The sequence below is a fragment of the Neocloeon triangulifer genome, unplaced genomic scaffold (assembly GCF_031216515.1).
Source record: "Neocloeon triangulifer isolate White Clay Creek 2 clone unplaced genomic scaffold, ASM3121651v1 ptg000012l, whole genome shotgun sequence".
Taxonomy (NCBI): domain Eukaryota; kingdom Metazoa; phylum Arthropoda; class Insecta; order Ephemeroptera; family Baetidae; genus Neocloeon; species Neocloeon triangulifer.
Genome location: NW_026775554.1, coordinates 10,375,403 through 10,399,069, shown reverse-complemented (window position 1 = coordinate 10,399,069; position 23,667 = coordinate 10,375,403). Strand labels below are relative to the sequence as shown.

General features: G+C 37.7%; 1 protein-coding gene across 13 annotated transcripts in view; it reads left to right on the top strand.

Moving 5' to 3' along the window:
• The window catches only part of LOC132197273 (uncharacterized), a 92,213-nt gene that overhangs the window by 63,796 nt on the left and 4,750 nt on the right, over positions 1-23,667 (top strand). The window contains exons 9-22 of one of the 13 annotated variants that reach the window (XM_059620442.1): positions 6,141-6,304; positions 6,831-6,959; positions 8,697-8,741; positions 12,020-12,141; positions 13,495-13,662; positions 13,866-13,982; positions 15,192-15,479; positions 17,033-17,218; positions 18,160-18,270; positions 20,042-20,218; positions 21,449-21,592; positions 21,889-21,966; positions 22,740-22,867; positions 23,576-23,658. In XM_059620442.1, the coding sequence (XP_059476425.1) occupies positions 6,141-6,304; positions 6,831-6,959; positions 8,697-8,741; positions 12,020-12,141; positions 13,495-13,662; positions 13,866-13,982; positions 15,192-15,479; positions 17,033-17,218; positions 18,160-18,270; positions 20,042-20,218; positions 21,449-21,592; positions 21,889-21,966; positions 22,740-22,867; positions 23,576-23,658 (1,940 nt within the window). The remainder of the gene's footprint in view (positions 1-6,140; positions 6,305-6,830; positions 6,960-8,696; positions 8,742-12,019; positions 12,142-13,494; positions 13,663-13,865; positions 13,983-15,191; positions 15,480-17,032; positions 17,219-18,159; positions 18,271-20,041; positions 20,219-21,448; positions 21,593-21,888; positions 21,967-22,739; positions 22,868-23,575; positions 23,659-23,667) is intronic. The other 12 variants (XM_059620444.1, XM_059620445.1, XM_059620449.1 and 9 more) reach the window with 12 other exon arrangements.

The window sequence follows — 23,667 nt, the reverse complement described above, 5'->3', positions numbered from 1 at the left end:
GGTATCGCGCGATATGGCGAAAAAATGCGTGGCGTGGCGGAAAAAATTCATTACGGCTGCGCCGCGCTTAAATTACTCAGCGGGGTTACTGGAAAAGCAGGCAAGAGTGCCGAGTCAGCCAGGCAGTTTGTCAACTCTGCATAAAAACACCGACTCGCAATAATTTTCGCACAAGTTTAGTGACAGAACTTGATTTATGTACTCTTGCTAATTAGTTTCCAGAACATGAATTAAAACTGTTTTCATACAGCGTTTATTAAAATTTTTAGTATTAAGGAAGGCTCACCCAAGCATAGGAGAACAAATTTTGATAATAAATTTGAAAAAAAAATTTTCAAATGTGTTTTGGAAATAGCATATGTTTAGTACAGAAAATAAATTGGTAAAAATATTTGAACTATTCTTATCTAAATCATAATATAAACATTTATCTGGTAATTGAAATTTAATTAATGACTCTGATTCTTTTAATTGTATTATAAAATATACGCTACAAATTAAAGTTATTATTTAGATTTAGATCATTTGAATCATATTTTCATGTTCGGTAATCTTAAAATAATTGCAAATTTAATTTAATCATGACTCATGACTCATTTGCTGCCCAAATTCTTCAGTCAAATTCATGCACTCGGAAAATGTAAAAATTTTCAATATTCATCCATACATAATTATTATTTGAGAATTAGTTTTATTTAATTTCGCAAGTTCCAATAGGATTACGTGGCTGAGTTTTTTTTTACAAAAATAAAAATGATCAAATATCCGCTGAAAAATTCCCGCAGAGTTAATCAACTTTTATTTACAAACGGCATCACCGAAAAAGGCGGACGAGTTGATTGCCTGATGGTTTTCGTTTCGATTGCACAAAAAATAACACACACCGGGCAAACTTTTCCATTGATTACCTCAATCTGGCCGATTCGCCAGAGAGCGCGCCTGAGGTTCATCCATGCGTATAAAGTTTGCCGACGCTCCCTAGAATGACGAGAGGAGCAGGGATTCTGTTGTGCTGAAAAAGTTAAAGGTCGAGCCGATAACTTTAATTCAAGATGCAGCAAGAAGCAAATCCGATTCAGCAAGCACTGAATTTGTTTAGCAATCAGAGCACACCGGCGATGGGAAATCTTTTGCACTTGCAGTATGTAGCGGAATCAATTTGCCGCTTCAAAGAACCAAATCAAGCGAAAGCATCTGCCTCGGAATCGGGTCAGTGACTCTCGCCTAACTTTCCACATGCCAAGACCGCTGCACGAGAACTGATCGAGTTTCTATCAAATGCAAATCACGAATATTAGTAGCTAAGCAAACAAACAAAAAATTCAATAAAAAAAAATGCATTCTTAGATATTGAGGTCATGATCATTCTACTCCAATAGGCAGGTCAATATAATAAAATAATAAATACATATTTTCTGGCTCTAGTTTGTTTAACAGTATTGGAAGTTTCATAAATAACAAAATAATTTAATTTTAAAAATGGCAGTAAGGAAAAGTGTTTATCTATTCAAACTGGGAGCAAACATTGTCTCATTTCAATCTGTAGATGCTTCAGTTTATCTTCAACCTATAAGGTTTTGGCTCATCAGATATGCAAAATTAACAAGTTGAGGGATTCTTGTATTAAATTCTAAGCGGAATATAGGTAAAATATGTGTGCAAATTGGCAGTCGTATCGCTTGATTGGCGGGAATTATTATTATAGGCAGACTTAATCCAAAACAGCAATCTCGAAACTCATCAACGTAGATAAATTTTCTTCAAAATCGCTTCATGATAATTGAAAATTTATAAACAGTTCGTTTCCAAAAAGTTAAGCCCGGTATCAATTTTTAAAATCCATCTTGATTTTCAGTTAAACTAGGAATTCATTTGATCCATGAATAAAAATGATTGTTATAGAATTTTGATCTGCTTTCCATTTCATTTTTCATTCAGTTCCCTAGTTAGCCCCGTTTACCATTTACGGTCTTAACTGGGAATGAACATGCAGTTAGCAATGTCACATGTGTGTTGGTTTGCAGTGCCGTGCAACCTGCAGGGCAACCCAGCTGGGAGTGTAATTAAAATGCTGCAGCAAAAGTCCAAAGTGCATATGTGATGCAGCCGCATTTGTTTGTGCTCAGAGAGGAATTGAATTAATTAATCGCAGAGATTGTTTCTGCAACACGTATCCCCGTGTGTTGCAAATATAAATAAAGGCCGGCGCTGCTCTTGACATTTCGAGCGTCTAGAACGGCTGCGGCCTAGTTGGCACTCCAGCAGGTGCTTTTGCATGCCTAATTTGGAGGCTGACAGCCCTTTGCATGAAACTTGTCACCCACACTGCTCTCGGCGCGGCAATTTTCCGCTTATTCGGTGCAAAATTAGCTTGTCGAAGTGCGCACGAGCCGTCTCTAGAATTAATTCGCGAAACCTCAGCTGTCATAACTTGGGATTTTAATGACGTCTTTGCTGCTACGTGGAAAAGCGGAGCGGCTGTAAATTGTATTCCATACTTGTATCTACCTGTCTGACAAGGGTTAGACAGACACATTGAAAGCATATTTAACTGCTATGATTTAACAAAAACATTGTAATATTTCAATCATGCAATTTTGATCAGGTATTGAAATATATGTATATCAAATCAAATTTAAAATTTTTACAATTATTATAAAATAATTTTTAGTAAAACGATTCTAGCTGCATTGACGAAAATAAATTTTAGTATAATTTTAATGTTTTTCATGTATGCACAATAATATAAAAAAATTTAGTAAAAAATCCAAAAGACTTCCTGTAAAATAATCAAACGTTTTTTATTGCTGACCAAAATAAAATACCGGATAAATTTAAAAGACACATTTTGTGTTGAAAACATACATAATTCTAATGGAAGTTAAACAAAATGTCGGGTTTATTTGATTGTAAAAATTTTAATGGAGTTCTGGAAACTTTTGCTCAACTCCTTTCCCATTAAACAATACATATGTAAATCTCAATAATGGACCCCATGATCTACCCAGTCTTATCCATCAATACATTAATTTGTTCATGGAAAGCGTGCCACCGCGCCCACGCATTCCTGTCAGCGATGGAATGAAAAATCACTCCCTTCCATTCATCAGCAAGTATATGTTTGCAGTGAAAATCGATTGCGGAACGAAATTTGCCCTAATAAACGAGCGCTAGGGGGTAGTAAAGAAAATTGGGTGTTATTCTTACTTCTTCTCTCTCCGTCGGAATCGTAATGAGCAGCCGCGTAAATCAAGCGGAAGCACTTACAAGGAATATTTTTCGCTCTCGGAGGTTGGCGAAATATTTCAGAGGCGCCCTATTTGGCCGTGGGGCTCAAATGGGCGTGCGAGATGAAGACGTACCGTGACTTACAGGGCTAATAGCACCTCGGCTAATGGCCTGCTGGCTGCGAACGCGAGAGAAGCACCTTGATTTACAACTGAAGCGAGAGAAAGTCGTAATCAAGACCAAACTTAAAGTTGGTTGAATTGATTTTTCGTGGGCCTAGGATTTAATAAACCTTTTGCCTTGCGTACATGTCACGTGCGCGAATGACAGAGGGCGAATGCAAATTGCGAATTAACCAGTCTGCATGAAGCATATTCATTTTCGGCCACTAGTCGCAGACTTGTACATTTTCGGATAATTTTACGACGCAATTGAGCTCCCGACGTGACTCTCGGTGGAAATGTTTGGACCGAAATAGCGATACTATACCCTGCGGAAATTTATTGAAATGCTCAGAGCATGATTCGAATCGCTGAGTCGGCCGAAATGTGAAGTGTGTAAGCGATGCCAATTTGAAGTTAGTGGAACGACCCCACCAATTTTACGACTCTATAAAGAGCGCATTATAATCTACAAAGTTATCGTTTATCGAAATTCTTCAAAGGCAGTTCAGAGGCATGCAAAACATCACAAATTTATGTAAAAAATTTATATAATTTGGCAAAAAATAAAAACACTTGTCAGGGCCCATTAATTTTATATGACAGATTGTTTTGTAGATTTTTAATTAAGTTTTAGTTTAAAAGGTTATTAATTAGGTTTGGAAGGTGACGCTGCCGTTCTAAATAAAATTCTCCACTTCAGAAATTATCAAGCATAAAAAATTCAAAAATTTGTCGGTCTTGGCTGATTTTATAAACAAAATATTAGCGTCAGGAAACACGCTCTGGCATTTAATTGAATTATTCATCGGCTTCAAAAACGTCAACCCGAGAGCGGAGCGTACGGGGTGGAGAACGTGCCGCGGGCAGCGTGCCTTGTTGTGCGCCTGTCCTCTCGGCAAGTAGGCTCGGCCGCGGACCGCCGCCGCCGCGCAGGTTGCCTAGCGAGCTCAATCAGTGCCGAAACACGGAGCTGCTCGCTCGTTCCACAGTTCTCTCTCATTCCGAACTTGCAAAGAAAATTAACTTTTGTATCTGATCGAATTTTAAGATGTCCTTCTCTAGAAGTAAGTGGTACCTTTTCTTTAACCAATAAATTTTTTTATTTTGTATTTTATTATACAGTATTATGAAAAGACTTCATTTTCGAACTTTTAATTTACAATATTTTTTTTCATTATTAAAAGATTGATAAAAATTAATCCAGTTTCTGTATAGAAGCTTTTGGTTGCGTTTTGCAACTGTGCAATGCGGTATTTTTAATAGAAAATTTAATTTAATATAAGGTGTAAGTTCTTCAAACCATTTTTTTGCTTTTATAAGGTCTGCCAGTTGAGGCGCAAAAGACTCGCAACGTGACTTAAGCAAACATAATTTAAGCACGCACGGAATGAGCTCTTTTAGGCAGCTTCTTAGAGACCGTGTGGAAATTAATATTTCTTCATTATGGATTCAAAGCACAAAGCCAACTTTTTCAACAAGATGGGCAGAATTTTTACCTTTGACGAAAACCTTTTTAGGAACTTTTTGATTTGAATAAGGGTGATATATAAAATTTGTGTAAAAATCATCAGTGAAAATGAAAAGATAAATTATAAATATTTCCAGTTTAAGAAATATTATGTTATATTTCTCAAATTTTTTTTTGGAATCATCAAAATAAAATTAAAATTCATTTTCAGACTAAATTTTTAAATCGCAGAGAATAAAGAGATATCTTTCAAATTTATTGAAACCTTTATTAATTTGAAAACTCTCATGTGTAAGCGTAAAGCAAAGGAGGAAATGTCACGTCGAATTATCACGTAGTCGGCTAGGTTGTAATTGAATCTCTCTCGCGCCGCCAGAACGTAGTCCAACTTGGTTTGCAAGTCAAATTTACGACTTCTGTGCTAAAGTTTGAGATGCGAGAGACAAAGGACGATCTCCGTCTGCAATTTTATTCAATTCCAGAGATTCGTGTCCGCGTGCGACAATCACGATATTCTGACGTCACCGTTTTGATCAGCATGCAAATATCAGCAGCATGCGACGTCAATTAGTGATAACTGGGACGAAGGCCATTTCTTTAATTGCACTCCGCATATATGCGTCCCTGCTCTCCCGTAGATTGCCCCTATTTTTAGCCCACCATTTTCTTGATTACCGGCAATTTTTCCAACTTTTAAACAAACGCGAGCGAGTTGCATCTCGTTATCCCATTTCCTTTGATGTACATTTTCGCAATCCGGCTTAGCGCCGCAGTCCCACGGTGATCGTGTGCCACTCTTCAAAGTGAGAAACTCGCGCTCTCGCATGAACTCAATTTCACTTTATGGGTCACAGCCTCACTCGTTTGTTCTTTTACAACCTGGAGAATCACTTAAGCTAAGTTGTGAAATCATTGTATTGGATATTGGAACGCTTAAAAAAAAATTCCTCCTTGAATTGTTATTGAAGAAACTAGTTCAGAAATGTTAGATAAAAATATGCAGAATGCTGAATTGCTTATGTGTATGTAAATTGAACAATGAAAAGGTTATAGGACATAAAAATGTTAGGAAGGGGGAATAAGCATAATAAAATTTTATAAAATAAATGTAATAAAGGAAATCAACGTTTAATCTCTTTTTTTATTTTAATAATATTTGAAAAATTTAAAACAAAATTTATGTTTTATAAATTTCACAAACGGCCCTTTATTATTTTCAATCCAACACTTAAATGCACCCGAAAAGTTCCATTGTGCATGTGTTTTTTCTCTTGTTGCAGAAAGAGTTGTTCGCCGCGAAGGTGGAGAGCGGTGCCGACACTTCTCGCGAGCGTAAAATGTCATCATCGTCAACCGGAAGCATGAAGTCCAAATGGTTGAAGGCTTTCAAGAGCCTCAAAACTACCTCTGGAGGGGCAGCTGCGGCTCCGAAAGAACCAGAAAAGTAAGTAGACACGTTTCTCTTTTTTCCTTCACGTAAAGTACTCTCGCATTTTCTCACTATTGACGATTTTTAACACTTTTTCAGTAGCAATAATTATTTTTAACCCACAACAAAACCCACAGAACATTGGAGTTTTTCGTGCAAAACAAATGTACAAATTTTTGGCTTTTTTACACAATGCAAAACTGCACAATCGTGTACAGGACTATACTTTGTTCTTGAAAATAATAATTCCGCTATGTTGGGCCGGCAGCGATTTGGTTTGTCGGTCGGTATAAATAATGCATCTCGCGGGAAGTAAGGGAACTCAATTTTGAGCCGACAACCGCTGCTTAATTACGCCGGCCGAGAAAAACAAAGGGCGCCTCGCTAAGTGTGATTGTCAACAAGCTGCAGCCAATTCAACTTTGTAATTTGATTTTCCGCGCCTCCTGGGAAATCGCGGTCTGCCTCAGCCTGAGAGACTCCAACTTCCCTCCCCGCTAATTTTCCACGGTTTATTTGAATATTTTGCGCTCGTCCAAAGGAAAGCCGGAACACCGGAGCAGGGCAGCAGCTCGGACGAAAAGAAAATCAGTCCGTCAACTTCCGCCTCGTCTTCAGGGTCCGTTACAAAAAAGCCACCGATTCGTCCAGGCCACTCTAAAATCAGCTCGTAAGACGAATTTTCAATCTTTTAGACATTTTAAATCTCGGTATTTAGGCTAGTTAGTAGATTTCGTTCAGAATAAACCCTTTTTATACTTTTTAAAAATTTAGAGATTAAAACATAGGACCATTTTTTACCTCCCGCCGACGGATATCGATCCGCGCGACGGTTTTGCACCTGTTCGCAATTTTTTATTCATGCACTCGTCGCGTGATGATGGTCGTGCGCGCTCCATATAATTGCGACCGGAATTCTGAATGCCTGCTGCTGTTTTTCCTCTCTTACACTCTTTGAAATTCACGCCAGAGTTCTCGGAGCCGCTCAGATTTTCCTGTGCGGATGGGTGGACGGGACACAATAACGCGCTTAAATTTTCGCGCACGTCTCATTAGCTATGCGTGTCGTCAGGTGTCTTTTCGCACATCAACGGGGCAAAACTTTTCCGCCAGAATTGAGTCAAATTATTTATAACGACCAAAACTTTTTCTATCATAAATTAATTAAGCATTTTCTCTAATATAAAAAAAAGACTTTCATTTAATTAGTTTATTATTTAGATACATTTTTAAGTAAATACATTTATTTTTATCCATTTTATGAGTGAAAAACGTGATGATGAGATCGTCTGAAAGTTAGTTTTTAAGATTACACTTTTAACTATAGTTTTATGGAATTTCAAAGTTGAAGTAATAAACTAATTTAGTTTAAAGATTATGTTACCATGTCAGGTACACTTTTAGCCCCCAAGCTTACTTTTTTCGCATCATTTCCTGTAACACGTATCATGTTTGCGTGTTGACGTCACATCGTTATTTTCGGTCAATTTTTCATCAAGGGTCTCACTTTTCCTTGGGCGGCTTAGAGAAACGACACTGGAAACCGTCACAAAACCAGTAGACTTACAGTTTTTAGAATTTCCCTTTTTTTAGAAATAGTATATTTTGAAATTGGTAGTATATTTTTTTAGGAGACTTACACGCTCATAATCAATCAGATCCTGCCAAAAATATTTGATATAAGCTAAAGTGCGTGTATCTGCATTTCAGCAATTATTTTTCCTCGGGAATAATTTCTAGATTACTGCACCTTAGGTAGGGTTCCGTTTCTCCGACTGACTGGCAGTCCGCATCCTGTAAATACGTTGATTGGAACATTATTAACAATGAAATTTGCTTATTTTTCGTGATGTGGAATTTGATAATTAGCATTGTACTAGCGTATATAGTTGATCGAATTGTTATTATTCCACTTAAAATTAATATTAGTCCTTGTATATTATTTTCATGTACATTTACAATTCACATGCAAATATGTATTGATTTGTTTGAACAGTACAATTCCGATTAATGAAATGCTGAGTGCTTCTCCCCATACGCTGCATAGACCAACACCACATCAAACAAAATATTCATACCACATTAATTTACATTCATATGATGAAATTTAATTACACACTCCGTTAGCCAAGCATTGCGGCGTAGCTATTGATTTGCAGAGACCAATAAAAACTAAACAAAAAAATGTCATCAAGCCCCATCATTTTTTCAGAAACGTCTCCAATTTCAGATTCAGTCAACACCAGGCAGAACTTTCTAACGGACACTAAACACGCAACACATTTTTTTTCTCACTAATTGTAAAATTGCTGCTGTAATTTTTCTTTGGAATTTTTCATTCACTCATAGTATTGTATTGACGTGTGTTTCTCTCTTTCTCTTTTTCGTTAACTATTGAACCTGGCAGAAAGAACCAAATGTACCATGCCGTTTCCGCCATCATGTCGATGAGGTAATTTTTTCAAGTAGTTTGCAGCGATTATTATGTATTAACCAACAAAAACAAACTCTGTGCTGCCGCTTGCTTACCGCTTGATACTAAAAAAAAATACTACTGCAAGTCTCTAACTTACGATTAGGTAGAGCAGTTCCTAATATAGAACACTGGAAACGAATTTTAATTCCTTTGATAGATATTTTACATAGTTTAGAGTGGACGCTTTGGTGCGACGCGGATAAAATGGAGCCGCACCGAAGTCGACAAACCACGTGCCTGCCTTGATATTCTAGTCCCGAACCGCAACCGCAGTCAATATTATCTGAATGTTAATTTTTATTACCATAATCAAAAAACAATAAAATGTTTTGATGAGCTCAAACAATTTAATTTATCAAATTAAAGAGTTTTTTAAGTATCAAAATTAAAACTGTTTTGTCTTCTTTTGGTGGGATGATTTCAACAATACTCAAGCTCAAATTGACAGTTTTTAGAATTTCGTAATTTTTGTTGGCAGCCATACATGTATTTGTTATAACGGGTGATGGCTTCCGTCGGGAACTAAAAAATACTGATGTGCTCACAAACATCTGTCAAAAAAATTATTTTCTGCGTATCGTTGGAATCGTCATACTGAGGATTACTGAGGAAACACAAAAAAAATCTCATTTTCACTAAATTTTACAAATTAAACTATTTTTGCTCGTTAGATAAATTTCTGCATACATGAAATGTGAACTAAACACAAAAATGTAATTAAACAAACTTTTACTTAAAATCTGATAAAACTTCTCCCCTTCGACCTCAAATGTGAAACGAGATCAATTTTTTTCAAGCACCCCTCGGTACAAGATTTACCTTTATTGGTTTAATTAGCGAGTGGCGTGATCGACCTACTTTTTAAATACAGATGTTATTTCTTTCTCGACACTCTGCTCGTTGGAATATTATAAAAAAAAATGTTCAGTTACGAGAGAACCAAAGAACAAACTTGACGCCGCTTTCGCTCTTTCTTTCATTTGTGTGGCTTCTTGAGCAAGAGTCTTTCTCGCTATCTTTGCATTTCTCCAGCTCAGATCACCGTGCGGGGCTTCGCAAACAATTGTCGCACGTACCAGTTTCTTGTTCGTTTTAATCGCAACAATTGAGATTGCGCTCGGGCCAAACGTTCTCGCTAATTAATACACCTACCGTTGTTGCTTTGAGGTCGATGGTTTCACCCCCTCCCCCTTTTATGCACCCTCCCGACTGCTGACACAATTATGAAATCGGATCGATTAATCTCTCTCTCTCTCTTTCACTGTCACCACGTAGATTGACTGATTAATTCAAATCAGAATACATTTTGTAAATTAATTGCTGTGTGTGTTATTTGTGATTTTTCCATTCCTTTTTGCTCTCACCTCTCTCTCGTCAATCCATTACTTGAGCACTGTCTGTCACCGATTTTGGTCTCCACACGATTTACCTGCACAACATGTATTGAAGGTTCCATACTTTCGCACTTTATTTCTAAGATTAATTTATTACTTCTCCGATTTTTCTTGCAATTTATTTAAAATGGTAATTTTTCTGGGGCTGCTTTTCCACATGCGCCGCACGGAAATGCTTTTTTTGTACACAAACACTTCATCAAATCATGATTCATGATTATTGTCAATTTTAATTATTTAATTTAAAAAAAAATTGTCAAAACCATCTAATTTGTCACTTTCTCAGTTAATATTTAATTATTTTCAAAATATATACATTTGTATTCCCTCATTTTAAAAAAATGAGAGAACCAAAATTCAAGCAATTATTTTGCATTGAAAGTGTCACTTCTTCCACAATGTATATTATTGAAACTGTTAGTTAGATATTTTTAACTACAAACTTTTTAATTAAAAGTATTTAGCAAAAGAATTTGAAGCATTAATTATAAGAGTGAAAAATACTTTTTTTGCAACTTGCTGGGCGTCCAGGGTGTTAGGAATCTTTTTGCCGCCACAATCAAGCCCGAGCCCATTTCCATCGGCTTACAAACGACCGTTTTTTCCCATTTTGCCGCGGCTGGCAGGGATTAGGCGCCAACAATAAATCAACGACCGGCGCAGGCCAATTAAAGCAGCCTCAGAAAACGCTCACTTTGTATGCAATAACTAACGAGTGCGAGCCAAGCGGGCGAAACTGCAAGATTTAAAAGTCATTCCTCGCTGGCTCGCTCGCTGCCCTTGCAAACAACTAACTGGGTCATTCCCGTCTTTTGGCTCGCGATTAAATATTTTTTGCTGGCTCGCTCATGCATACAAATACGGCCATATTTCGTGGCCTGCCCAATTTGTATGCAGATTTGATTACGACCCCCGTCTTCGTCTCCAGAGAAAGAGACCATCGTTGTTGTTTCCACTCGGCGTGGCACTTTTAATGCTTTGTGCAATAATTATTCTGAAATTTATATATTCAAGTGTGTTTGTGTACACCTATTCTCTTGTAAATATGTAATAGATTTTAATATTTGCGTGTGCGTTTTGTGTAAATAGCGTTGGGTTTCTTATTTACTCTGCTTGAAGTGCCGTGTATTAACGCGCCAATACACGCTAGAACAACCCGTTCGTTTCAGCACCACCTTTAGCTCCAGACAGACTTCAGCCTCTTTTTTCCTTGATCTTTTCTTGTGCTCGTCCAAAAATCTCATATTACCAAGTGTAAATCTTTGAAACATCGTCGTATGGGTCTCGTGAGAATTTTCCTCATAATATAAGATCTGGAAATATAATTAGCTCTTTATTTAGTTAAATAATTATGCATTATAAATGTAACGAATTCAGCTTATTTGATTTATTTTAAATTTAATTATAATATTATAATTTTTTTAATCTTTAACTATGATAAGCTTTTAATAAAATTAATAAGATTAATCTACACATATTTATTGGAGGTTATAAAGAAATGCAGTTATAGATTTAATTGATTTTTGTGGCTCAAATTTAACTTAGCTGTGACCTTATTGAACAGGTCTCCGCCCATTTTTTATTTCACGTGAGCGAAAAGAGCTGCTCGCAATTAGAGTCGTTAAAACCCCACCCATGTTGGAAGAAGCTTCCATTACATTTTTCATATTTTCTTCTTCAATCTCGCTCAGTCTTTTTTTGACGCAAACGTCAGAAGCACGTACCGCACGTCGTCTGACGCTGGTTGGTATTGTCACACAATGTTTTGTCCTTCGCCAGAGAACGAAAAACGAGAGCTCATACGCAGCGATGTTTCTTTTGTGTGACGAGGAAATTAAAACGCGTCGTTTGTTATGACAGGAAAAACGGGAAGGATGCAGCTGGACTGGCGGGTGCACTGCCTGAGAGTGGCGCTCACCTTTTCCAAGAATACACATACAAGAAAATTACGCCGTGTGACGTCTGCTCGCAGGTGTTGAGGGGTGAGTTGTAAATTGAGACCCACTGCCTCAGATGCGGAAAAATGACTTACAAAAAGTTTGGATAGAAAAAGCACCAAAATGCGTTAATATAACATTTAATCTAACAATTGAAATTTTTTCTGAAAAGTTCTAAAAAAAATTCTTATAAAGAATACAAAATTTAGTTTGCTTTTTCACAATTTAAAAAAAAAAATTGTGAAGTTTCATCAATCAAAATATTTTCCGAGCCTCAAATTTGATTGCTAATGATCCATTAATAATTTTTGCAGTATTTATATTTTTTACATATTTATTTTACGGGTGCGCGCGTTACGAGTCAAAAAAATCTGCCGCATTTGACGAATCGTGATTAATGATCTAGACGACGCATGACAATCACACACGTGATGTCAATCATTTTACCGCTGAGGTCGAAAGTGTTTTGAAAACATCATCGCGTGCCCAGGCAGGCGGGTAGGCAACCGGCGGAACGATACGTCCAACGCATTGCCTACCTCGCAAAAGTGGAGCGTGGAGGCGGAGGCCGCGCGCGCTCTCTCTTTCCCGTTCCACTTTGACATTTAGAGCAAATAATAGAGTAATGTTTTGCCCGGCACGCACACTATTACGCTGTTTAATTGGGCAAAAGCTTTTTAATTGGAAGTACGAAGATTTAACATATAAACAAAAATAAAAGAAAATATTTATAGCAAATAAATTATAAACTTGACGAACTTTTATGTATTAAAAAGTTCATTTTAACTTAAATAAATATGCAGCAAAAAATATCATACACGCATAAAATACAGATTATTATGTTGTTATAATTTTATTAATTTTTTTTTTATAAATAAACTGTTGGCACAATTTGTGATGCGTAATAATGACAAAAACTTAATTAATCAACCGAGGCTCACTGCGGCGGAAGGGGTCTTTTTTTTATCTCAGAAGCTTTAGCAACATTCTTGCTAATGGTGTTGCTGTTTTGTTTAGCAATACCCTTTTTAATTAAATTGTTTGCATATTTATTTGAATGTAAACCATGTATTTTGCAACTATGTAGACAAATAAACAACAAAAATAATAAAAAATTTAAAGTTTTCAATAAAATTAAGTTTTAATGTCATTTTTAGCATAAATTTTTTTAATTTAACTAAGAAATTAATAAGCAATAGTTTTAAATATTTTAAATCCATAAATATAAGTCATAATTAATTGTAAATATAATTTCTGCACTTCTGATTAATAACGTGATTTTCGTCTTTTTTTTCTTTTATATTTTAAATTTCCTTCTATCAATCTGTAAAGCCATAACATAATATGTTTGCTTTTTCTTTCAATAGTGTTTGATATTCCAATTGGTTTCATTTGTAGGTCACACTCGTCAGGGCCTAAGATGCCGTGTGTGCAAAATGAACGTTCACGTAGACTGCCAAGACAACGCCAAAAGTTGCCAGAGCAAATCGCGGCTGCTGCGGAGGCAAAAGTCAACATCCGAGATCGAAACCAGGGTCAATCAAGAGCCGCCACTGGATGAAGAAAGTGAGTACCTCCTTCTAAAAAGGTGCCGCCAAGTTCGCGAATTTCTTAATTTGTCGTTTCTTCTTCTCTCTAATAACTCCCCAGAATTTACTCCTGTGAATATATATAAATTTTTTCTCTCGATTTACTACTAAAATATAACGACGAGTCCACTGATACGATTAGAGAGATTGACTCGCTTTGTTGTTGTGCAAAAAACGCAGGAATTAAGCCAGATAGACTGCTGCGACCCCTGTCAGGCCCTGCGTGTCCTGAATCTCCATCAGGGGTGTCGCAAAGATCAAAACGGCGTTCCAAGAGACAACAAAGCACTCTAGCCGGTAATGTGTTGCTTTTCGCGCGTTCGTTCGTTTTCCGATTTGCAAGAAACAAAATTACTTCGCCATTTTTACTAAAACACGGTTTTCTCAAGCAACTACTAGTCGCAGAATGAACAACCAAAATCACTTCAAATCTTATCTAATTGGCAAAACTAAAATATTTAAAATTAATTTTTTAGGTTTTGGTTGTGGAATGTATAAAAAAATGCTTCTGTAGAAAACATCATCAACTTTTGTACATTTGATATAGGTTGGAGTGGACTAAAATTCATCTCATTTAATTTATTAGTTAGATGAAACACTTTTCAGCTTCATTTTTTTTTTGTCATTAGCTGAAAACACATCTCTGCCCTGTCGCAATTAAACATTTCTTCTTAGTGAAATGGAATATAACCAAACTGCACTCTTTCTCCTCTCTCAGTAATGACAAATAACTATCGGGAACGCGTTGAAAGTTAAAAGTAATGAAATATTGGGAGATACGCAGCAACAAAACTCAAACCACAACACCTAACCAAAAGTATCTAGTCTCTCTTCTAACAAGGTATGCTCCCGAGATGACACACCCCGATTTCAATGAAAATTGGTGTACAACTTCTACTACCCATTGGTACCCCAGAACGGTCATTAATTTTTGCCCAATTTTCCTTGTTTAATTTTTGCCATTTAAACTCCATGTAATTTGAATTACATTGGAGAAATCAGATGTAGGCAAATTATATACACAGAGGACGCTTTTGTTGCCTACATTTGATAGTTTTTAACATGCGTTTTAATGTAAACTACCCTCCCTTGTGAAATTGGGCAACTTTTGATAGCCATTCCAGAACACCCAAGGGTAGTGCAAGTTGCATACCAACTTTCAACAAAATCGGCGTGTGTCATCTCGGGAGCATACCTTGTAAGAGAACGTCACAAAATCACCCCCTCTTTATTTAGTAATTATACGCATTTATATATTTTTTTAATTGCCAAAAAATTAATTTACGAAAAACACCCTGCCCTCTAAAATAATAATTATTTTTTCTGGAAAGAAACCAAACAAATTCGCTGCTTCGGTTAATTAACGATCAGTCAGCCGTGTATACTAACTATCTAAACGTGTGCGTTTGTTCTGACACAACCCCCGCTACCTTCTTGGTGTATCCTCTGCTACTTGTGTTGCTTCACCCGCCTCCTCACACGCCCCGTACGTTGTCGCCCCGATAGAACCGCAAGAGGTAGACCAGACCTACCAAGTGCTGAAGCAGGCCGGCGAAATCAGCGGCGGGGGCCGTCGAGGGCCCACCCCCACCCCTGAAACCCAACTGCCGCCGCCACAACTTCAGCCGCAGCCTCCGATTGTCGTCCCCGGGGGCTCTGGGGGCGGCAGCATCGCCAGCTCACACTCGTCGAGTGCCGCCTCGTTGCACAGGAGGCCCCCGTCCTACATGGGCAGTAGGCATGCGTCCGTTCTCACCGTCAACGCACCCAACCCTGGAACCGCCTCCTCCTCAGGTCTGTCTAGTCACTTGTTGCCACGTCTCTATCTCTTTCCTTCTCTACTCTTTGCTGTGATGTCGCTGGAATTTGGAAAGACTATGAAATTAAAAAAAAAAAATGATAATTTTTATTCCTTTAATAATTTATTAATTTCGTCATATAATATCATTTTTGTCTGAAAAATTTCAAATTGGTCACTTTTTCAACAATAATATAGTAGAATACAATTTAAATTGGTACGGAATAAATGTAGGAAATAAATGTTAGAAAGATTACAATTTTTCCAAGCTTATCTATATACAAAAATAAAAGTAATATAGATCAATGATAATTTCCCTCTGTATAAAAATTATTTTTTTAACTTGCATTGTTGTGCACCTAAATTTAAATTAATACCAACATAAGCAATTCCGAGACAAAAATGGCCTTAGCTGACCAATTTTGTATATTTTTATTAACAGCTTTATATGGAAAATGGAAATTTTATTCATCTTCGTTTACATCTCAAATTTTAACGACATCGCTCGAGCATGTTTCCCTCTTCTGTCCTTCGATTCCAAAAGTAATTTCGTCTATCTTTGTACAAATTAACACACTCCTCACGGAAACACGAACCAGTCACAAAGTTCAATACACTCTTTGTTACTTCCCGTTTGAGTCAAGTCAATCTCTTCCTTCACTCTGTTTTGATATAAAAATAAGTCAAAATACACCACATATAATTAATCTCACCAGCAATTCTTATTACATTGTTCCCGTTTTTTGCAGCATATATCATATTCGCCGTTTTCTTTCTTGATTCCCGCCTCATAAAAGCGATCGTAAATTGTGTGTTTTGCCCAAATTGATTTCCCCTTCCCCTATCATATACTCGAATAAATGAGAGCTATGTGCAGACGAGTAATTGCCGAGCCAGTTCATAGCGGACACATTAAATCTCTCACAGCAATAAACAAACAAAAGTTGTACAACACTAGAGCAGGGGGCGTAATTGCCTTTCTTGGGCCTGGCAGACTTGGAGGCTCGCAAAATTGCAATTTATTTTCACTCGCGCGCACTGCAGAGCCATATGGTTTGTTTTTTATTTCGTAGATTGCTTCTAATTGGCCAATCTAATTTCGTCCTTTTTAATTTCTTTGGAGCAATTTGAGCAGTTTGGCTATTGTAGCGAGTTGAGTAGTAGACAGACAATAATTACAGTCTCCTCTTACTTACAAATAGCAATTATACTTCCTTAAGTAGTCACGGCATGTTTTTTCTCCGTCTATTTACGACTCCACTTTCTTGCATCAAGACAGTAACTTCTGGCCTTTCATTAGCTTCAACGATTGTTCCTTTCTTTTTCTGCTCTGTTTGCAATTTCCAATCAGGGTGAAATAAAAAAAATTATTTTATTTCAAATGGAGGAGCAAATGAACGGATAATTATATCATACTTTTCTTTCTTTCGAATGAGCAAATTCTTGTGTAGATAATAAATTCCCCGCGGATAAGGGCCCTTTAAAGTGCCCTTGCCCCCGAGGAAGTAGTTAGTGAGCTGTTCCTTTATGAGAGTATTAACACCATCAGCCGAGTCCGTGATGGCCGACAATATGTCTCTGGCTTCTGGCACCGTGATGGAAACCGCCACCAGCACCAGGACCCGACGCCGTCTCTTCGCTGGCATGAAGAGTCTGTCGGTGTTTCACAGCCGCGCCAGCCACGAACGCACCCCACCTGGACACGCGCACTCCAGATCCATCTCTCTACCCGAGAGTAGGCCATCAACCTTCTCGCTTTCTATTTTTTTTTATCTCTATCTCACTCTCTTCCTCTATACGTTTTCTTGAATAGTCCTTCTTAACGAATTTTAAAATTAAAAAAAAATATTAAGAATAACTTCTGACTTTCATTTACAGAGAGGACTATTCAAGTTTTTTTTATCTCTTGTTTTTCTTTTGTCTTTCTCCGATTTCTCTTTCTTTCTCTGTGGTCCTCCACTTTAACTCTCCACCTCTCTGACCAAAAGAACGCGCCGCCGTCCCCTCCACAACCACACAACCCATATAAAAATTAACGTACTTGTAATTGTCGCTTGTTGTGCTTCTTAACCGTTTGCTGTCCCGGATTACATTCGAATGTCACTCACTCTCTTCCGTCTCAAACGTCTCACAAGATGTGCGTGTGTGGATCTTTGTCCGAATTCGCATTGTATAACATAATCGTGCGTGAGTTTGCATGCGAGATCGACTGACTGTCGAAACTGTGAATAATCCGATCGGTTGCTGGTGATGTGCCTGCTCCCAGCAATTTGCGAAACGCCATCTCCTCACTTTAATACAACCTTGCTGCGTGTCCCATGAGGTCAATTCGACAGGGAAACATAATTAATTAAAATTCCCGTCGCAGAAAATTGAAGGAAAGCAAGCGAAGGCAAAAGTTCCTCGAGCGACGGTCAAATTACTAAAAAAAAAATGAAACACCAATTTGGGGATTTTAATTTTTATGTTTTTATTTTTTTACCATTACATCCCTTTTTTAAATTTTTGTAAATAGCATGGTACAACTTGAGAATAATTTTTAACTCGCTTTGATTTTTACGACTACTGACTGCTGAATTGAGTTGAAATAAAAATAAAGAAATAAACGATAATAGACTAGCGCATTAACAAGTGGAGCAACATGAATAATTGAAAGGCGCTCTATTATTCACACAGGCCTGAGAACCACCCCACGTACAATTGAGCCAGGCACTGGTACCAGACCGTTCGGACAGCCTCTGGTACTTAGTCCTAGCATCTCTGAAAACGGTGATCTGGTTGAAGAGGGTAACTAACGCCATAGACAATCTAGCACTCCTCCATCAGGTCTTCTCTGCCGCCACCGAACCACCCTTCTCTCCAACCACCCAATGCTACATTTAATCTCGGAATAATAATTCTTTTGATACAATATACGATTAATTTATTTTTGAATGATGGACGATTTTTACCCTGCTCGTGCACAGCAAAGTATTATCTCACTCTGTTTCTTTACTCTTTTTTTAAGAACTTGTTATATAATATAGCATCATTTTAGAACATATAATTTTTATTCTCGGTGCATACATCCATAGTTTTATATAAATATATAATTTTTGATCCTTGCAAAAGAATAAAAAGCCTTCACCTTTCCACGTCGCCTCTGACAAATTCTGTATTTTGCGTATAAAATTATATAAATATGCATATTTTTCCCTGATCACTCTATCCCTGTTGGAAGATCAATTGCCACTAGAGTATTTCTGTCTCTCTCTATCTCGAATGCCAAGGTAATTATTTCTTAGCCGCATGAGTCGGCATGGGTTGGCCACGAGTGACACCCCTTGACCGAAAGTTGTTGGCCTGGCAAAATCTGACGTCTGACCAATTGATTCCGTTCCCAATTTAGACTCCTCGTAACATCGATTTCCCGAGGGCGCGTTTAGAATGAAAATCGATTCGGAGGGCAAATAAGGGAAATTCTCACGCAGATGTCAGCAAATTTGCCGCAACAGCTGGTTTTAACTTGTTTGCAAATTGATTGATCCACTTCTCCCGTCATGGTTTCCGCAGCATGGTGTTGCCAAAGTTTGACCGGCATTGCGTATTCACAAATTCGAGGAACGGCCTGAATTTATTTTGGTTTGTAAAGTGCTTGCGTTGTGCCTGCCGTGATGTTTGAACGCGCTCGCTCGCTGATATTTTTGTTTTGTTTTCCTTTTCAACACGCAGCCCATCACGGAAGAGCATTGTTGGTTTTGCAAAAAAAAAATCGCGATAGTAGATTTTCATATATCTGAGACGTGTTATTTGACGTGAATGCAGCGCTCGTCTCTTTCGTTCTCCTCTCCCATTACATTTTTATGATTTTTTGTACCAATTTTTACTCTATCATTTTTCTGGTAATGCGGTTGCTCAAATGTTTATCTTTGGGGGCCATATGTGCACACTTTCGTATGTGGCAGGGTCCGATGGGAAAACCAATCAATATGCTAAAAAATCCGCTCGACAAGGAAGTAAAGAAAGAAAGTTGACCCGGAAAGTTTTGATTGGCTTTTCCAGCGGGTCTCTCACTGTGCGTGTGCTCTCCGGAGCGCAAAGTTCGCGGCATGAATTTTTCCGTGCTGCTCTACTTTTCGCTCCGGTGAGGCGTACACGGCTGTGTAGTTGAATGAAGAGATATTGTGGGGAGATACGCCTTCACCAATAATGCAAGACGCAATTGTTCTGCCTCTGAAACAATGTTAATTTGGGTCTGTCTAAACGGCTATAATTTTTTAACGGTTTGCGCTACCCTCCACCCCCTCCAGGGTTGAAGTTTATTGTATTAGGAATCAGCAGAATTCTTAATCATAAATACAGAAAATATTATCAGCTTAATAAGTTCAAAACTTTTTCCTATCATCATCTTAATGATTTATTCAGCCGTTTGAACGTTTCCGTATCAAAAAAAAAAAACATGGAAGAAAAAGCGTGTCTGGCGCATTTTTATTGGCGCGTCTCCTTTCAAGTTCTCTTTTTGATAGACCAAAGCAAGCAGTTATTCTGATTTTCTGTCTTTCTCCCTCTACTTATGTAGCCGCTGCGATTCCGTCTTCTTATTCCCCCGTAAACCCTTACTATTCGAGCCACTACCACCAAAACAGCCACCAACACCACTACTATCAGCAATTACAGCAATACCCGCCGCAGCCTAACGCGAGGCACCAGCAAGACTTGATGGTGATGGCCAATGGGGGTAGAGTGCCCACCACCGGTAATAACCAAAAATCCAAACAAGCTAGATTTTTACAAAAAAAAAAGAGATAATTACACAAAAAGTTGCAAGTAGTTGTGCTTCTCCTGGAATCAAAACCCCAACAGTAGTGTTGTATTATTGGCAAGCAGCTATAGTTGTGCAAACTCAACCCAGTAGACAAGTCGTGTTTTTTTTTTACTGAAAATTTACTTTTTCTGCTGCTGCTGACCAATATTTTGGAACTTTTTCTTCATTTTTGACACTCTTCTTAATTTCCATCTGTCTCCTTTTTGGTGCATGTTTTGTAGTTTTGATTTTTTTAGATTAATCTCATGCAAACCTCGCTTTTTTAGGGGAGATTTTTTAATAAAATAGTGTAATCTTGGGTACGAGTCACTAGACAATGCGTCTAGGCATGAGTCAAAATCAGCACATACCTCTCATTCTGAGCGTGACACACACAAGATGATAACTTGTTAGAGAAAACACACAAAGAGTTGGACACACATGAGTTAGGACGATTGCACCCTCGTCCCCGATCGACCCTCCCCACTTAGGTCAGCACCCTCACGACTTAGGACAGGTGAATGTCATTCCCAAATAGGGAGCTGATGCTGGCTGCAACTCTCTCAACATGTTTTTCGTACTTTTCATTATGATTTCCAGAGATGTTTTGTGGTTTTGGATTTCGTTTATCATTTCTCGAACGAGAATTTTATGATCCAATTGTGAATGCTCTTTGTTGTACCCTTTGAACATGCTTTGTTCCATAGCCTGCCGCTGCCCTGGATAACACACTCTATTATCATTCACGACATTGTGGCACACTCTCGGCTCGGACGACTCTAAATTGATCCAGCAGAAATTGGCCCCGTTTTCAGCAGCCGGAGTGTGTGAACAACCCGTGCTGGAAAACATAAAACTCGCGGGAGAAACGCTCTTTATTAAAAGCAAAATGCTCTCCCTCGAGTTTGAAACCAGCCGGAGTTTTTGTTTGTTTTCAGTTTGCAGTGCTGTTTTAGTTTGGCATTTCTTTTTTTTCTCCACACAAACGGCCCGACTGTAAAAAAATCATCATTCTCATCAAGCAAAGTGCTTTCAATCATTAGCGAAAAGATTTTTCATAGATTGGCACAGTAGAGTTGATTGATCTCGCGGTTTTTGTACAAAGAAAGCCCACTGTAAAAAGCAACCTCTCTGTGAGTGTTTGTAGTTTTAATCACTGGTTCTCTCCACTCCAATTTGCAGCTCCACACAGTCCACGCAGACACAAGTTGAACCTACGCATGAAGTCCCTTTCTCTGGACTCGCCAGAGTCCACGGAGCATGTCCAGAGGCGACGACACGTCGAGTGCGGACCGTCCAGCCAATCTTCGTCGTCGCATATCCAGTGTAACTATCAAACTTTCCTTTACAAAATTTGAAAAGAATAAAAAATAAATGGAAAAATCTATCAAATCTTAGTGTACATGGGTAAAGAAACAAAAACACAAAAATATTACTATAGACGATCAAAAGAAAAGACACTTTTAAGCAATATTTATTTACATAATTATTTCATAAAAAAGTATTTAAAAAAAATTTACCCTTAAAACTACCACTAAGGGAAAGAAAGAACCACTGTTGATGCAATTTGCGGTCAGGCGGCACAATTATGTATATACAGCATCTTGTGTCCATGTTTCTAGCGCACACCTCCACTTCCAACACCACGCACCACAGTTTCCCTAGGCGACACCGTTTGTCTCGAAATATATCATGGTCAAGTATGAAGAGGCAATATCATGATATCGTGTGGCCTTCTACCCTGCAATAAAGTAGAGCCACCGCACTCCGATCCGTTAATAATTACTTTTTGCTCTTTGTTTCATCGACCCCCTGTCAGTCCACCCCAAAATTATTTTACTTCAATTTATTATTTTCTTACCCTTTTTCATTTTGACATGCTTCAATTTGAAATTTATCGTTTCAACCAAGTAGGTCTTCAGCCTCTGTGATAAAGCTTCTGCTACTAATTAAAAGCTTAACTTTTGAAATAGATTATTATACTGTTTGAGCATGGACTTAATCAAATAAATTAAATTTAGAATTTTATATAAATTTTATTTTCATTTGTGAAAAAATGCTGACTTTATTTATTTTATCTTCTTCAATTGAATCTGTCCTACACATATTATAATGAATTTTAAAAGTGTTCGCCTAGGATATTTTTTAATTTAGAAAAATCATTGTATATCTTCCTTTTGAGAGAAGTGAGGGTTTTACTATTCGGAACAGTTTGATTTGTAACAGCTACCATTAATCAATGTACCTTCGTTAAACATTTGACGCTAACACCTGGTGATTGCGTTAATTTGTGATTGGCTTTAACTATATTTGCTGGCAGTTGTCAGCCGTGCGCCAGCTTTAAACTGCGGACGTAGATCTAGACGCGCAGTCACTCACTAGCGATTAGTTAGTTAGTGTCGGAGAGCAGTTTGACCAACAATCGAGTCGGATGGACACAAACTAATCCACTTGTCCGCGGGATGTTTTGCAGCTCCCTCAAGCCCTGTTCACAACCGGCGCCTGCTCAGCGCTCGGAACATGCGGATGAGCTCCGTCGAGCTGCCTGATGACAACGAGAAGTCGCTTAGTTCGGCCAGCACGTCACCTTGTCCATCGCCGGTAAGTCATTAAAAAAAATATTTGAAAGTTCTCTAATTAAATTTCAAATTGATTTTTTTTTATTTATTTAATAAATTATTATTAAAATTATAAAATATATTTTTACTATTTATTTAACATATTTTTAATTGATTCTCATTTAGTAAACAACTTAATTTCTACCATTCAATCAGAATTTTAGCTTTATGACTAATAATAATAAAATTTTATACTGATATTTGTTATCACCAATATATGCCTTTAATCAAATATGTATGTGTAAAGTAATCAGAGCAATTTGCTATCAAAACGGAATTTAATCAGAGTCTATTATTTATTTAAATTAATTTTTTTAAGTACAACAGGCAATTAGAACTGTTTTTGTTATGCACGTTTCTTTAAAAATTAGAAAAAGTTTTAAAATTTCCAAATGATCATGAAGCGAAAAGCCACAGTAAGAAATCAATCACTTTCAAATTTTATTCGCCTTTTCCTCAATTTCATGGCCAAGTCTTTGATAAATAATAGCACCTCTGCTCAATAATATTGCCTCGCGACTTTTGGTGAACAAAGAGGAAGCGAGACAGCTCTGCGTCGAACCGGCGGCACTGCTTTTCTGTCTGGAAAATTCAATAACAGCTCCCGCGGGGCGGCAGCTTTTACTTGGGCCATATGAAATAAGCAAAGTGTACTGTTACGATTTTCTGACACTGGATCCAAATGTTTCAGAAACCTCATCGACTGCTGCCGACCAACCTGTACGTGGTGCTTTACAACTTCAAGTCACGCCACCCAGACGAACTTGACCTCAAGTGAGTAAA